Source organism: Epinephelus fuscoguttatus, linkage group LG15 (genome assembly GCF_011397635.1).
Source record: "Epinephelus fuscoguttatus linkage group LG15, E.fuscoguttatus.final_Chr_v1".
NCBI classification, from domain to species: domain Eukaryota; kingdom Metazoa; phylum Chordata; class Actinopteri; order Perciformes; family Serranidae; genus Epinephelus; species Epinephelus fuscoguttatus.
The window spans coordinates 13,844,520-13,860,200 of NC_064766.1; the positions used below are offsets into that span (position 1 = coordinate 13,844,520).

A 15,681-nucleotide genomic window follows, 5' to 3' on the forward strand; every position below is an offset into this window, starting at 1 on the left:
TATTTGTCTGTTATTGTTTCTCTTCAACTGCATGAGTCTGAGGAGAGAAATCACCAAAGCCAAACCAAACAATGTTGTTGTTGTCCAAACTGACGTAGAAATGAGGATCTATGATGTATTACAAAAACAATATTATGATCATAATCAATAAGGAAATCATTCATTACTTTCTTTTACAAAGCTCAGATTCTGGTCAAACAAACTGATTGTGTGGATGAAGTGAATCTGTGCATGAAATCATTAAACAAAGCTCATTCACAGAATTTACAATATGGGATGTGTCAACAAAACAAACGTTTCAATAAAAAAATGTTCTATACAAATGAACAAAGTATTTTCTTCTTGTCTTCATTTGTATCAAACTCAGCTGATGGAGGAAATGTGAAACTGATATGAGAGTATAACTGAGACAGTTTTCCTCCTGAAACAGCACAAAGTACAGAGTTCATGTTCAGAGCAGAAGAACATTTGTCAGTCAGTCTCTGTCCTTTCAGCTTTCCTCACTAAAACAGCTTTGTCACACAGAAATGAGCAGAGATTTGAAAGAACTTGTTGCTTTTTACAGACAAGATTTTGGCTGTAAACTTTGTCATTAACGATGATTTTTTTTATACAGACATAAAAATCTTCATAAATGGAACAATTTGGATGAGTTGTTGAAGTTTCATTGAGTCCTGACACACATGAGACAGCAGATATTGTGAACTTGAGGTCATTTCATTTATTATGTTGATTTTCATGCAGATGAAACTTCAGAATGAGGCTGTCATGTTGTTCCAGTGTTTAGCTCTGTCACCTCACAGCCAGACGATCCTGGGTTGGAAAGATTGAATCCAGACTTGATTCAAACTTCTTGTGACTCGTTGTGTCCAGGGTGTAATCTGTCAATCCACAAAACAGCCGGCTGTGCTCTACACTTTCTCTAATTTATCCTCAACTGGCAACAAATGAATCTAAAACAGCGACCATTAGTGTTCACATTCCTAAATATTTACAACCTGAGAGCTGAAGTGACTCATATTTGTAAAGTGGAAACTCTTCTCTACCATCTGTCCCATGTGCCCTGAATGTAGCATCAGTGTTACAGACTCCTGTGAACAAACTGATACAGTGTGATATTACAGATATTTAAACGTATCTTTGCTGATGTTGTTTGAAGCTGCCAAAGGCTCAGTGAAGTTTTTCCGTGTCTTCCTGCAGTGAACATCACAGCAGGTTAACAACTGAAATGTCAATACTGATTCACAACACAAGAGGGCGCCTTCATTCTGCTGACCAGGGTGGAGATTAAAAACATGTTTTTAGATCGATAGGATTAGATTTATAATAAAAACACAAGGTGTCACAGATCATGGGTAGTGATGTGAAACTGCTGCAAGTTATCAGCTGATCAGTGTTTTCAAAGGAGAAATTAGATCAAACTAGTGTTAAACACACAGTATCTCACAAACTGCTCCTCCTCGTCCTGGAATGAAGCAAAGCCTGATAACCCCTCCCTCCTCTTCCTGCTCTCAAACTCAGCCAGCTCCACTCTGTCTGTGTATTTCCTTGTTCTTTCCCCTTCAGATCTAGAGAAACTCAGACAATCGTCACTGAGAGGTGAAATGGCGCAGAAAGGAGTTCAGCTGGACAGAGAAACCTTCTCTTGTCCCATCTGTCTGGATCTACTGAAGGATCCGGTGACTACTCCCTGTGGACACAGCTACTGCATGAACTGTATTAAAACTCACTGGGATGAAGAGGACGAGAAGAAAGTCCACAGCTGCCCTCAGTGCAGGCAGACCTTCACACCGAGGCCTGTCCTGCTGAAAAACACCATGTTAGCAGTTTTAGTGGAGGAACTGAAGAAGACTGGACTCCAAGCTGCTCCTGCTGATCACTGCTATGCTGGACCTGAAGATGTGGCCTGTGATGTCTGCACTGGGAGAAAACTGAAAGCTCTCAAGTCCTGTCTCGTGTGTTTTGCTTCTTTCTGTGAGCAGCACCTTCAGCCTCATTATGAATCTCCTGCCTTTGAAAAACATAAGCTGGTGGACCCCTCCAACAAGCTCCAGGAGAACATCTGCTCTCGTCATAAGGTGATGAAGACGTTCTGTCGTACTGATCAGCAGTGTATCTGTTATCTCTGCTCTGTGGATGAACATAAAGGCCACGACACAGTCTCAGCTGCAGCAGAGAGGACTGAGAGGCAGAGAGAGCTGGAGGTGAGTCGACAAAACATCCAGCAGAGAATCCAGGACAGAGAGAAAGATGTGAAGCTGCTTCAACAGGAGGTGGAGGCTATCAATCGCTCTGCTGATAAAGCAGTGGAGGACAGTGAGAAGATCTTCACTGAGCTGATCCGTCTCATGGAGAAAAGACGCTCTGATGTGAAGCAGCAGGTCAGATCCCAGCAGGAAACTGAAGTGAGTGGAGTCAAAGAGCTTGAGGAGAAGCTGGAGCAGGAGATCACTGAGCTGAAGAGGAAAGACGCTGAGCTGATGAAGCTCTCACACACAGAGGATCACACCCAGTTTCTACACAACTACTCCTCACTGTCACCACTCAGTGAATCTACAGACTCATCCAGCATCAATATCCGTCCTCTCAGGTACTTTGAGGATGTGACAGCGGCTGTGTCAGAGCTCAGAGATAAACTACAGGACGTTCTGAGAGAGAAATGGACAAACATCTCACAGACAGTGACTGATGTGGATGTTTTACTGTCAAATTCACAACAAGAGCCCAAGACCAGAGCTGGATTCTTAAAATATTCACGTGAAATCACACTGGATCCAAACACAGCAAACACATACCTGTTATTGTCTGAGGGGAACAGAAGAGTAACATTAATGGATGAAGAACAATCTTATTCTAGTCACCCAGACAGATTCACTAAATGGTGGCAGGTCCTGAGTAGAGAGAGTCTGACTGGACGTTGTTACTGGGAGGTGGAGTGGAGAGGAGGAGGAGTTGATGTAGCAGTCACATACAAGAATATCATCAGAGCAGGAAATTATAATAAATGTGCACTTGGACACAATGATAAATCTTGGGCTTTATATCCTGACAACAATAGGTATCAGTTCTGGTACAACAACATCAGCACTCCTGTCTCAGGTCCTCAGTCCTCCAGAGTAGGAGTGTACCTGGATCACAGTGCAGGTATTCTGTCCTTCTACAGCGTCTCTGAAACCATGACTCTCCTCCACAGAGTCCAGACCACATTCACTCAGCCTCTCTGTGCTGGAATTGGGCTTTACTCCCCTGTTGGAAGCACTGCTCAGTTCTGTCAACTCAAATAAACAGAAGTCATTTAAGAAACAGTGGATTAAATTCTGTGTTTTTGATCTGAAATGTATTTTTTTCTCCATCATTGTTGCTGAGAGCTGATTTTTCTTTTCATGTCTTCACTGCACAGAGATCAGCTGTCAGTCAAACACTATGGCTGGTACTTTGACATCTTCTCATTAGTTGTGCTGTAAATGTTTGAGTTTCTTTAGGTGGCGCTCCTTCCTGTGTCTGTTTAACCATGGAGGCTGTCACTGCTCATGATGATGTTTCTTTACCTGAACTGATATTTCTCTGTTTCTCCCTCACTTCATGGGTCTTACCAGAAAAATCATCAGAGCTTCCTTTATTGTAGATGTACAACTGTTTCTGTTATGTGTTATAAAACTAGATATCATGATCATAATCAATCAGGAAATCATTGATTATTCTCTTTTATATCACTGAGATTCTGGTCAAACAAATGTATTTACATAATAAAGGATTTTTTTAAAGAATGAACAAAGTATTTTCTTCTTGTCTTCATTTCAGGGTACCAAACAAAGCTGATGCAGAAAATGTGAAACTGATACAAGAGTGTTAAAGAGAGCAGTTTCTCCTCCTCCTGTGAATGAGTCGAGTCTTGTTTCCTGTCCGTTACCCACAACTCATTTCGGCCATGCAGCCTGAATCAGTTCATCAGAAGTTTCAGCTGGTTGCAATCTGCAATCCTCACTGCTATTTGCCACTATATCCCCTTAAATCTCACACACTGAACCTTTAAAGGCATAAATTTAATGTGTAGTCTGCATTTCAAAATATAACTCACCATGCATTACATACTCTACTGCATATGAGCTTTTAAAACATGTATTTCAGAGTGAAGAAACAAGGTGTTTTCAGTTTCTCTGGCTGAATAAAACTCTATTACAGTTAAAATGAGGTGGAGCTATGCAGTGAGTTACATGTGCCCAAACTATATGAACCAATGAGAATGTGTCAACCAAAAAATCAAACGTGTTAGTGTTTTCGCTATGAATGAATGAATGAGGAAGGAGTGAACTTTCTTAACAAATAGGAAGAAGTTCAGTAATTATTAGATTTTAAATATTTTTAGCCCTCAGGATTTCATCAGTGGCATTCATAACTTCATCAGAAACAAATTCTTTCAGTCTGACATGAGCTAAAATGTTAAGGCTCGACTATTAGCAATTTCATCAGCTTGTCATGTTGTAAACAATAGTTTTCTTGATCGTAGTTATTGGACTCAGTCATATATATATAAACCCAGCATATAGCAATTAAAAATGCCTTTCACTCAAGTCAAGTATAGTTTAGGCAGGTTTTTAAAATGTGCCATCTTTGGCGCCCCCTACTGTTAACACTGGGGGACATTAGACACATCATCCATCCACCCATTTTCTGACCTCTTGAGGGTCACAGGGGGGCTGGAGCCTATCCCAGCTGACATTGGGCGAGAGGCAGGGTTCACCCTGTCGCCAGACTATCGTAGGGCTGACACATGGAGAGGGACAACCATTCACACTCACATTCACACTTAGAGGCAATTTCAGGATCAGGATCAGGATAAACTTTATTGTCCCTTGCGGGAAATTTGTTGTAGGCAGTCGTGCTAAATAAGCTGCAAACAACATAACAATTAAACAGACTCACAAAAATCAGATAATAACAAAAAAGGAAGGTCAGCAGTCGCAATGTCACAGTGTTACACAGTATTGCACATTTCCCGGGGAATTGCACCAAAATGATGCTATTACATCAAGAATCATTAGCACCATAAGTAGTCAACAAGAAAAGTGCTAAAGTGTTATCAAAGATCCCACCAGCAAATAAATAGTCTGATTAAAGGGCCAGTGTGTAATATTTGGCATGGTTTATTGTCAAATCTGAATCTGAATATTCTACCCATTAATATGTTTATATAAGTGTATAATCACTATAAAATAAAATTCGTTTGGTTTTCGTAGCCTTATAATTTATATATATATAGCAAGGGCCTTGCTTTAGAGAGGTCACCATCTTGCGCCGCCATGTATGTACGGCAGCCCGAGCAGACAATCCAGCCAGCCAGAGAATGCGTTTCGCGTGTATAAATAAACCAACGAAGACAGCGCAAGGAAGGAAGGAGGAGGAGGAAACAGCAGAGAGTGTTAGTAGTTCGTCGATAGAGAGTAGTGAAGTTTTTTTAGTTATAAAGTTTGCGAATGGACCACACTTACCACGGAACAGGAGAGAATGAACCCGAACCGTCATCTGCGAGGAAAAGACGACGCAACTTCACTCCTTGTGATGCACTCTCTGCGGCGCTTTTCCTCCTGATGTTATATCTCCCCAACAATGGCAGCAGCAGCACCGAATCCCATTCTGTGCATTCAGCCTCTCTTCTCGCCCGCTCAGCATCAAACACATGGAGTTCCTCATCTGTATGCTCCGGCTCAAACAGGTATGGCTCTGGGTCTGTGTCTGCTACAAGAAACTCTTCAAAATCGTGTTCAAAGTCGTCCATTGCAGCTACTATAGTCCGGAGATATTGCTAGGCTAAATAAACAGCTGAGCTCTGTTTACAGGCTATGTCTGTGCCTGCTCACCGGTGTATCCCTCCGCAGATCACAGCGCAGGATGTACTGAAAATTTTAGTCTTATGTCAGTAACACACAATAGGATAGCAGTAACGTTACTCCTATGTACCCTGCTGATTGGATTCAGTACAGCTAAAACCACATTTATTACTGAACAGTACAGGTTACTGTTGGCCGTAACCACGCCAAAACAACCAACAAACAAGAATTTAGCTGTAACTCCAACTGTGCACTGCTGCTCTCTCCTCCAGCTCGCTCATACACACACCAGCAAGCGCACTCACACAGCCCTCGTCCCCGTCACACTCGCACCCCGCCCCCTACCTATACTCATTCAATCCCAAACATGCCATTAACTCACAGAACATTGACATTATAACAGAACATTTACTGCAGGGTTGCTAGTGGTGAGTGTGGTAAGCTGTCAGTCAGTGTGCGTGCTGGAGATTGGTGGAGCGGAGAGGGGAGGGCTGCCCCGCTGGGTACTGTAAGTGAGTATTTGTGTATGAAGTGTGTGTGTTACGCTAGAAGAGTCAGAGTTTGGGAAGGAGTCTTTTACGTGCTACCCCCTGGAGTGTTACCGGAGTTTTTGGAGTGCTCAAATAAACAGGCCTTTTTCCCGAACGCTACTCTGGTCTCCTGCTCGTGAGTGATTCATTACAATATCGTAACATGGTTTAGATTTCTAAATAAATATTTACCTTGTCGCTAGATAGACCTACTCCTGAAAAACTTGTGTCTGCGCAAGGCTTTTGGTCCTACGAGGCCACCGTCATTTACCCAACAGGAGGGGTGAGTGAGTGAGCCCTGCAATCTAGAATTTGACCACTGATGTCACTGTTTTCAACCCATTTTACACACAGGCCCTTTTAAAACAAGTTTACAATAATATAAAATCAATAAATAAGAAACAGAACAGCAAGATAAAAGAAACTGAATAAAATCAAGATAAAAATTAGATACTAACCAGATAAAACCAAGGCACATATAAGACCAGAATAAAATTTAGGCGACTGTTTTGTTTAGAAGGGTGATGGACGTTGGGAGGAAGGAGAGCTTATAGCGATTAGTTCTATGTTTGCTTGCTCTGTAATGTCTCCCCGAAGGTAACAACTCATATTCAGAGTGAACGATGTGAGAAGAGTCTTTAAGGATTTTTTGAGCCTGATTTACAGTGACTCTCTTGAATACAGTCTGAAGGGAAGAGTAGTTTTTTTGTCCAATCATCTTCATTGCAGATTTGATCAGTTTCTCAAATCTTAGATTTGTTCTGAATGGAAAGAGTGCCGAACCAGGCAACAACACTTATCTGATGAGACATGTCTCCATGGCTAATTTAGAGTCACCAATTAACCTGTCCCCAATCTGCATGTCTGGGAGGAAGCCGGAGTACCCGGAGAAAACCCACGCTGACACGGGGAGAACATGCAAACTCCCCACAGAAGGGCTCCCACACCCGGGATCGAACCATGAACCTGAACCCTCTTGCTGTGAGGCGACAGTGCTTACCATCACACCACCGTGCCGCCCAGTACCACAGTTGACCTATGGCTCCAGTCACTCAGACAAACTATCAACATTCAGTGACCGGCGCTATGGCAGGTGTCACAGTACACAGCATTTCGCAGGAGGGAATTGATGATTTTGGGGACATAATGTCACTGAGTAGTAACCAAAAGCGCCTAAACTACGCATTGGAGGGATGTGTTAATCATTTTATTGTTGAGAAGGTCAATGAAAAGTTTAAATTACAAGCCAAAATTTACTGGTCACAGTGTACGCTTGTGAACCGCATCTCGTTGCCATCGCCATCCAAGACAAGTTAAAGTGCCACTGAAGTTAAGGTTTTTGGCTCAGAATATGAGAAAAGGATAACGGCCTTTTTACCATCTTTACCAAGAGTGTCTCTCCGTTAGTTTGGTGCTGCGATATTTACATTGAATCATTCAGCGTAACGTTTGCCAACCTTTGTTATCTCTGCGATTACAGATAAATTAATGAAGCTAAGCTCCAGAAGTTAACGTTAGCTTAACTAGAGCCCCATGGACAACAGCTAACAATGATGTACGATCACCAAAGTACAAAAACTACAACAAAATAGGCTAATGAACTCCGAAAAAAGCTCATAAAACCGAATGAAACTGACTTTCTGTAATGCATTTCAATGGACATCCAGGCAGACAATGTCTGAGTGTATAATGGGAATAGCTATATGCACTGTGATTGGCTCATCGTGTTTGAGGGCGGGATTTAGTCATAGGTCAATTACTTATCACCAACTTTAAAATACATTTCTCAACTTCTGCTGCTCAAACACTAACCACTTTAACAAAAGGTCCGTGCATGTAACATTGAACCACTCTGTGCAAATAAATGAATGTTTTTTTCTTTGGAGCCTTCAGTATATTTCATTTTAGCACTTTAATACTTTAACTGAAGGACATCAATCTCTCCTGTAGTGATATTCCATTAGGCTCTAAAATATTTGAGCACTTCCTCTTCTAGACTGTCGTCAGGACAAACCTGCAGTGAACAAACCTCTCATGACAGACAGCCACACGGGTCAGACCTCCACTGCCACCTACTGGTACAAGAAGTTAAGTTCATTCACAGTTCTGCATCTTTATTCACACTTTCACCAAACCAGCACGCCTAATGTTAAAGGCATCAAACCCTTGGTCCTTACAGTTACAGAAGAGCTTCTGGCAGCACCAGCATGAACAAGCTCCCTCCTTGTAGAAGTAAATTTACATCATCATCATCCACGTACACAAATATGCACGCAAAAAAGACCATATCCTCTCCTAACAAGTAAAATGTATCACATCTACAAATGCATCTCTGCACCACATCAGCCTCCCATCTTTTACTGTCCTCTGCAAAGCTGAGTTGACAATATTTTAAATGTCTAACGACATTCGAGCGTCACGTTGGATGTTGTGTTGTTTTGCAGACATTGGGTTTTCCTCTTCATACCATACAGCTGAATGTTATTCTACGTCAAGATGACCTTGGCATAAGATGTTGGATTTTGGTCATTTAACAATACAACATAAACTAACTAAATATCAATGTCATCTGTCGTCAGTATTCTATGTCAAATTGAAGTTGGCAAGAGACATGCCCTGGCCAATGACGTCTAAGAGCACTGATGGCCAGCTGGGAGCAACTGCTTGGGGCCCTCTGAGCTAGAAAGGCTTTTTAAAATGAAAATAAGACAGTAACAAAATAAAATTTGACCTTCTTAAACAAAAACTGACAACACTTTGTGTCATTTTTGCCATCAAATAGTGACAAAACCAATATAAGCACAGTGACAGGTGAACTGACATTTTAGGTAGGCTAAGTAAGTAATTTCCTGTCCCCTATAAAACAAGCACTCTGAGTATTCATTTGAACTCGTTACAATGAGGGTGCCCCCCCTCAGGTGGCTCAGTTTTTCTTCTCTTCTCTTCACCACACAGAGGACAAATTAATAACCATGGCTCATAACTCAATTAATTTAATGATAAGAGTTGTGTAATGCATTGTGGTCTGCAGACTTCAGCGCTTCCTGGCATTGTAAAAGTGTGTTGGGTAGTCTTCTAGCGCCACCCGGTGATAAATCTTCATTTTGCTTTAAATACAAAACACAACCCCAATTCATGAGAACTCTCTTCCTCGGTTTTTGGTACATTTAAATTTTCTGCTCATTAAAAGCAAACTTGATTCCACTTTAAATTTAAAGGTAGTCTCACTAGTCAAGATCTCTTTTGCAAGTGAGCCCCTGAGTATAGCAAGTGAAATAGACCAGAGAAAAGATGCACAAGCATCAGAAACAATCGCACACATCCCTACAAGATCCAAAATTACACATTTAAAACCATCCTATGGGCTGAACATTCAAGCTTTTAAAGGTGCAGTATGCAGGAATTGTTTGGTACTGTTAGTAAACAGTGAAAGCCAACCTCAGATTTACTTGTTAAGGAACAAGCTTTGTCTGCTTGGCTTTTGTTCTCTGGTTTTGCTTCCTCTTGAATACGTGCTGCTTAAAAAAACATGGTCACTACGTTTTTATAAAGCCCCGATCTCTTCTGTGTACTGAGCCAAAGAACGTGCTGAACACAGCAAAAGAAAGAAAGAAGAGAAGCAGAAAATACCAGCAGAGGGTGGAGTCTCTGCAGATAAATATCCCACCACACACTTCTAGTGGGTCATAGGTGATGCCTGAGACAGATTAGTTTTCTGAATCTATACATTGTTTTGTTGTTGTTGTTTTTTTTAGGAAAAATCCTGCACTGTGTACCTTCAATGTCCTCTAACGTTTGTTCCATTTATATAGTGCAAAGTACTGAAAGACAGTATTCCCAAGTTCAGTATTTACCAACCTAATTTGAAAAGGGATTTGATGTACCGACCTATTCTGAGTCTCACATCCTCAGATACCAACACTGTGTCATGACCCTGACCTGGGAATGACCACAGGTTGGATATACTTTGGACATTTTAGTCAGATACATTTGTAAACAAGTAATAGTGTGCAGTTTGTCTGCTTTTTTATATAACACAGTAGATTAGTGTGACCTTCTCTGTTGTATGGAGCAGTGAAGTCCAGGCTCTGAATTGTGATCACTGTCAGGCTGTTTTCTGTTCAGTGTATTTTTAGATCACGCCAATGCATAGGCCTACTTATTAAATACAATATTTATGGTGTGGCAATTTGCCAAGTGTGCTAAGATACTGTCACTCCAGTATCATACCAAGTCGACCCCTATGACCTGGGTGGTTTTGCCTTCAACCAAGAGAGTAGGTTTCGTTTCCATTTTGGGGAGGGACACATGAAACAGGGGGTTTGGGGTCCTCCTCAAGAACATTTTTAGCATTGAACATGTACTTCCTGGATTCTCGTAATATTTTAAAGCAACAATTTGTGGCTTTTCTGTTTGAATTTATTGTGTAATTGTCTAGATAACTATGTGCCACCTTTAGAGCATCAATTCACTGGATTTCTAGGGACGAGTGACTGTAAATGTTCTTCTATCCTTGCATGAAACATTGCAGGTGATAAAGCAGAAACTTGAGAAGTAAAACCAGCAACTCACAAATGTTGTCTTATATTTTATTGTGATGGGGAGTCATAAAAATGGAGCAAAACTAAAATAAAAACAATACAAAAAGACAGTGGATTTACAAAGGGTGAGGACAGAACAAACGATATGCAGCCTTCAACAGTACAATGGAACAAGTTGGCACAGAACAGAAAACAGGGTGGCGGAACGATTCTAAATTTGGCTTCGAAATAAAAAGGGAGGCTTCATAACAAGATCCTTCGTTAAAACGGCGACGACTCATGCTTTTAAAATCACAGAGTTTTAGAATTCAGTAGCTTCATAACGACGCAAAGAGCGGATGCACATGTAACAGTTTCTATTTCTCACTTCATTCCTGTCTTTTTTCTTTTTTTCTAGCTTAAAACAGAAGTCATGTTTACAGAATACATGTTTTATCTTTTTATGGGGTTTTTTTTGTTAAACAAACGTCAGCTCCCAGAACCACATTTTGGGTTGTTGGTTGTAGTTTTTTTTTTGTTTGTCTTGAGATTATTTTTCATACTAAAATATATTATTGTATCAATTCAAACTACAGTAATGTACACTACAATGTGTAATAAATAACCATTAAAGAAAATATAAAAATAAGACACATAAATATAAAAAAGTCTTCTAAAAACTAAACAGGTACATTTTTTTTAATCTGTGAAAAGGGTTCTAATACTGCCATTGTTGAAAAAACATACAGAGGACACACATTAAAAACCAAAACAAAAATAGTACAGACTAATATCATAAACACTGTTCGGTAAAACCAACTGAAAACACTTTGATAGAGACCACATTCACTAACGTTTGTTACCTGAAGTGCGGGACAGCTTGCCACAATTTTTCCTTATTTTTTTTATAAACTGATAACAAGTGCACAAGTTTGGCTAAATTTACTGTAAAATCCTTCTGTCTCCATTTTCCTTCAAATCGACTGATTTTGTGTATTTTCATTTCTTCCAGAGCCAACCAGGTGGAGCAGAGCGTCAAACTGGAGCTGGATAATATTCCCTGCAATTTTTAGCACTGAATATTATTATTATATTTCATTGTGCCTTAACAGAGCATTTTCTGTTTTTCGCACTTATGTAAACATTTTTAAAACTCGGACTTGTGACATGAAGTCAAACATGCTGACTCCAATTTTAGAAACAACAGTGGGAAAGTGATTATCACAACTTAACAAGGCATTTCATATCCACAGGTAGGCTCAGTCTGGACTAGGACTGCAACTAACGATTATTTTCATTGTCGATTATATTCTCAATTAATTAATCAGTTGTTTAATCTATAAAATGTCAGAAAATGGGAAACACTGATCAACATTTTTTTTACCAAAGCCCAAGATGATGTCCTCAAATGTCTTATTTTGTCTTTAACCAAAGGTTGAATGTCGTAGATGAGTAATGAATCCAGAAAATATTCACTTTTAATTTTGACTTTTTTCTCTTGGAAGTAATTTTTTTATCAATAATTAAAGTAGCTGCCGATAAATTTAACTATCGCTAGATCGCTTAATCGTTGCACCTCTAGTGATGTATATATTCGTCAGTGGTTCTCGCACATTTCTCTGCCTCACAACGCTTTACTTTTAAACTAAAATGTTTTAACTATTTGAATATTTTGGGCACTATTGAGCAACTACGACTGTGAGGAAGGCCATAACTGAAAACTATTCCTCAATAGCAAATGTTAATGTCTTTAAAAGTCAAAAATATGCAACAATAGGTGTCAGGACCAGAAGCATATATTTTTTAAGAGATATACTTTGTAGAGCAGCAAAATAAGCTGCAGCTTTTTCGATAACTGATAATAAATTTGCCAAACATTAATTTTATTTGCTGCTTTTCTTTTTTTTATATATAATTTTGGACTGAATGTCCTTGAGTGTGAAATAGCTCTTCAGCTGAGGGCGTGATCGTGGGCTCTGGGAAATTATAACAGGCCATCTTTACTATTTTCTGTTATGTATCAGACTAAATAATCAATGATAATACTGTGTTTCCCAGCTTTCATGTGTGGTTTAAATCATTCTATAGGCCTTGAAGTTTTATTTGATGGGAAGTTTCTTTCAGTTATTGTGACAAATTAGCTGTTCTGTGCAAGTGGACAAGCATTAGTCAATATGGGTCTTGTGTAAGTAACAGAGGGACATAATACTGGCTACATGTGTGAAGAAGAAATGAGAACACTGTTCAATGGCACTTTTAACAGCACACAGGTCTTGCATAAGGCTGGAGGCATTGGGGTGGAGCAGGGAACAGCCCTGTTCCTTCACGTACAGTATGACTTCATATATATATATATAAGCTAATAACACTGAAACACTGACTCGGAACTAAAGTCGACCAAAATAAGGAGAAGCTTAGTAAGAATGGGCGCACGTGTTTTTGGATCCACAGCTGAGCCAGGCGAGGTGGAGTCTGCTTTTGCATCTTCACCTGGAGACTCCACCCATACAGGCTACGCTGGGTTGCGAAACATTGGCGCCTGATGCTGGCTTTAAGGTTGTGACTCCACCTTCCCTGATAGGACAAATTTGGTTATGGCGTACAGAAGCCACCATCTCATCCCGGACTCCCCTTCCCGCCCACAACCCTCCCCAAGAATACTTTGTTTTCCTTAAGGCTAACAGTCAAACTGAAAACAAAAGTAATGCTAGCTAGCAAAGACTAACACTAACATGAACAACATCTCGCTAGCTAGTGTAGATATTATAACACTGAAGGGCATACAATGCATGAGGCATGTATCCATAGGTAAACCAGGAATACTGTAGTGCAGAGGTTTTTGTTCGTAGAACTCAATAAAATACTGATTTAGGAAACTTCATTGGCAATAAAAAGGTATAGAAATCTTTATCATCTTTACAGGTTAAAATGTTTCAAACAAGAACAGGATTAGTAACACTGACCAAATTAAAACAAACAATAAAACAACCTAGTATGTCTCAGTAACAAGTCTAACAAGTCGATGGGTGAGTTCTGCTTTAAAATCTGTACTTCTATAAACAATTTTTAACACTGATATTTCATTTCCACAAGAAAAAAAAGTCACTGTTTTGTTTTGTTTTTTCTTTTTTCAAGTTCAGGCACACCTGGGTTTTTGTACACAGTAGTGGACCGTTAAGATCAGGCAACCGCCGGAACTTTCTTCACTTCTCTGCGGTTTTGTCTTAATTGACTTGACTTCATTGACCGAGGCATTTGAGCTGTCCCGAAGAGATTTTCCATCCTTTATTTGGCGTTTGTCACCATGTCCTCTGTGGGTTCAGCGCCCTCTGACCCCTCCCTGATGCTTTTGTCCGTATTTGCTTCACAGTCTGCCATTTCCTCTGCATGCGCACTTGCTGCTTCCTCCTTGTCTTCAGGTGGTTCCTCCATCTCTTCTTCTTGCATGTGATCGTCCCCCAGCTCCACCTCCACCACATCACAAGCGAACTCGTCTTCCACCTTGTCTCCGTCTGCCTCTTCCTCCCCTGTCATGTCTTCCTCATCGTCATCCTCAAAGTTACCTTCGTAGATCTCGCACTCGCCATCGTCCACCTGCACGACCCGGATGTCGTCCATGCACATGGCCTCATCGTCCTCTTCTTCGCTCTCCCTCTCGTCTGAGTCCAGTTGAGAGCGCGGGGTCGTGGTCCGACTGTCCGACTGCGGGCCAGCACCGGGGCTGCCGAGCTCCGACTGAGCCCTGCGTGGCCCTGAGCCGGAGCTAGGGCTCAACCCATCCTTCTTGCAGTAGGAGTAGCGGTGGTTCATGTGCTGGGAGTATGAGCCAGAGTGAGAGAAACGCTTGCCACACTTATCACACTGGTAGGGTTTCTCACCGGAGTGCAGCCTCGAGTGTTCGATCAGGTGGTGTTTGTGTTTAAAGGCCTTCTTGCAGATGCTGCACTCGTGGGGCCGTTTTCCTGAAGATGATAAAACAAAGAGTCAGACAGGGAAATAACACAAACTCAACTGACGCAGCCTGATTTAAGTAGCAGAATAAGAACTACAACTGATAATTGTAGGGGAGGAAAGGTGTTATTAAAGATGTCTGAAATACTGAAGTGAAGTGCAAGTACAAAAATGTTCATTTTGTTAAATGTATGTATTTAACGGTGCTGAATGTAATTCTGAAAAATGATAACTGCCTTCTTCCCAGGTCGTCATATACAGATGCTTTGGGCTGGGAGTCAGATCAAACCACCAACCCAAAGCGTTGGCATCTGACATCCTGGGAATGATGTCCAATAAATGACTGATAGGATAAGCTCAAATTTATTAAGACTTCACTTTAGTTGTCTTTTCTTTTCCCCTACACATTATTTGAGTGTTTTTAAAGGTGAAACAATGACTTAATTTAACTGGCAACTATTTCGATAATAAATCAATCCCTTAAGTAATTTTTCAAGCAGAAATGCCAAGAATTGCCTAGCTCCAGCTTAAAATTACGACGATTTACTGCTTTTCTTTGTTTTACTTGACAATAAACTGTAAACTTCTGGTTTTGGGATGATGGCCATATGAAATAATTCATTTCATATCATCCTCTGAGGCTCTTGGGGAAATTGTGACGAGCATTTTACACAATTTTCAGACATTTCAAAGGCCAAGCTAATTACTAATCAATATTTAGCATTACTTATATATAAAATAAGTGACAGGGGTTTAAGAGCTTTAAGGGGTCACAAGTCAAAAAAAGTTGGAGCCACTGCTCTAAGGTAACTGACTATGCCTTTGCAATAAAATCAAATGATGAAAATAATA

General features: G+C 40.5%; 2 protein-coding genes across 5 annotated transcripts in view; one reads left to right on the top strand and one right to left on the bottom strand.

The window, feature by feature from the left end:
• The first annotated feature begins 1,540 nt into the window (after positions 1–1,540).
• Positions 1,541–3,754, top strand: LOC125901651 (tripartite motif-containing protein 16-like). The gene has a single exon (XM_049597420.1). It carries the CDS (start codon positions 1,605–1,607, stop codon positions 3,282–3,284), a length of 1,680 nt encoding a protein of 559 aa, XP_049453377.1. The 5' UTR covers positions 1,541–1,604; the 3' UTR covers positions 3,285–3,754.
• Positions 3,755–10,940: 7,186 nt separating this feature from the next.
• Positions 10,941–15,681, bottom strand: part of LOC125901646 (zinc finger E-box-binding homeobox 1-like) — a 74,069-nt gene continuing 69,328 nt past the window's right edge. For all 4 annotated transcript variants that reach the window (XM_049597413.1, XM_049597415.1, XM_049597414.1 and 1 more), the window contains one exon: positions 10,941–14,840. In XM_049597413.1, coding sequence (XP_049453370.1) covers positions 14,164–14,840 — 677 coding nt within the window. In that variant the 3' untranslated portion in view covers positions 10,941–14,163. The remainder of the gene's footprint in view (positions 14,841–15,681) is intronic.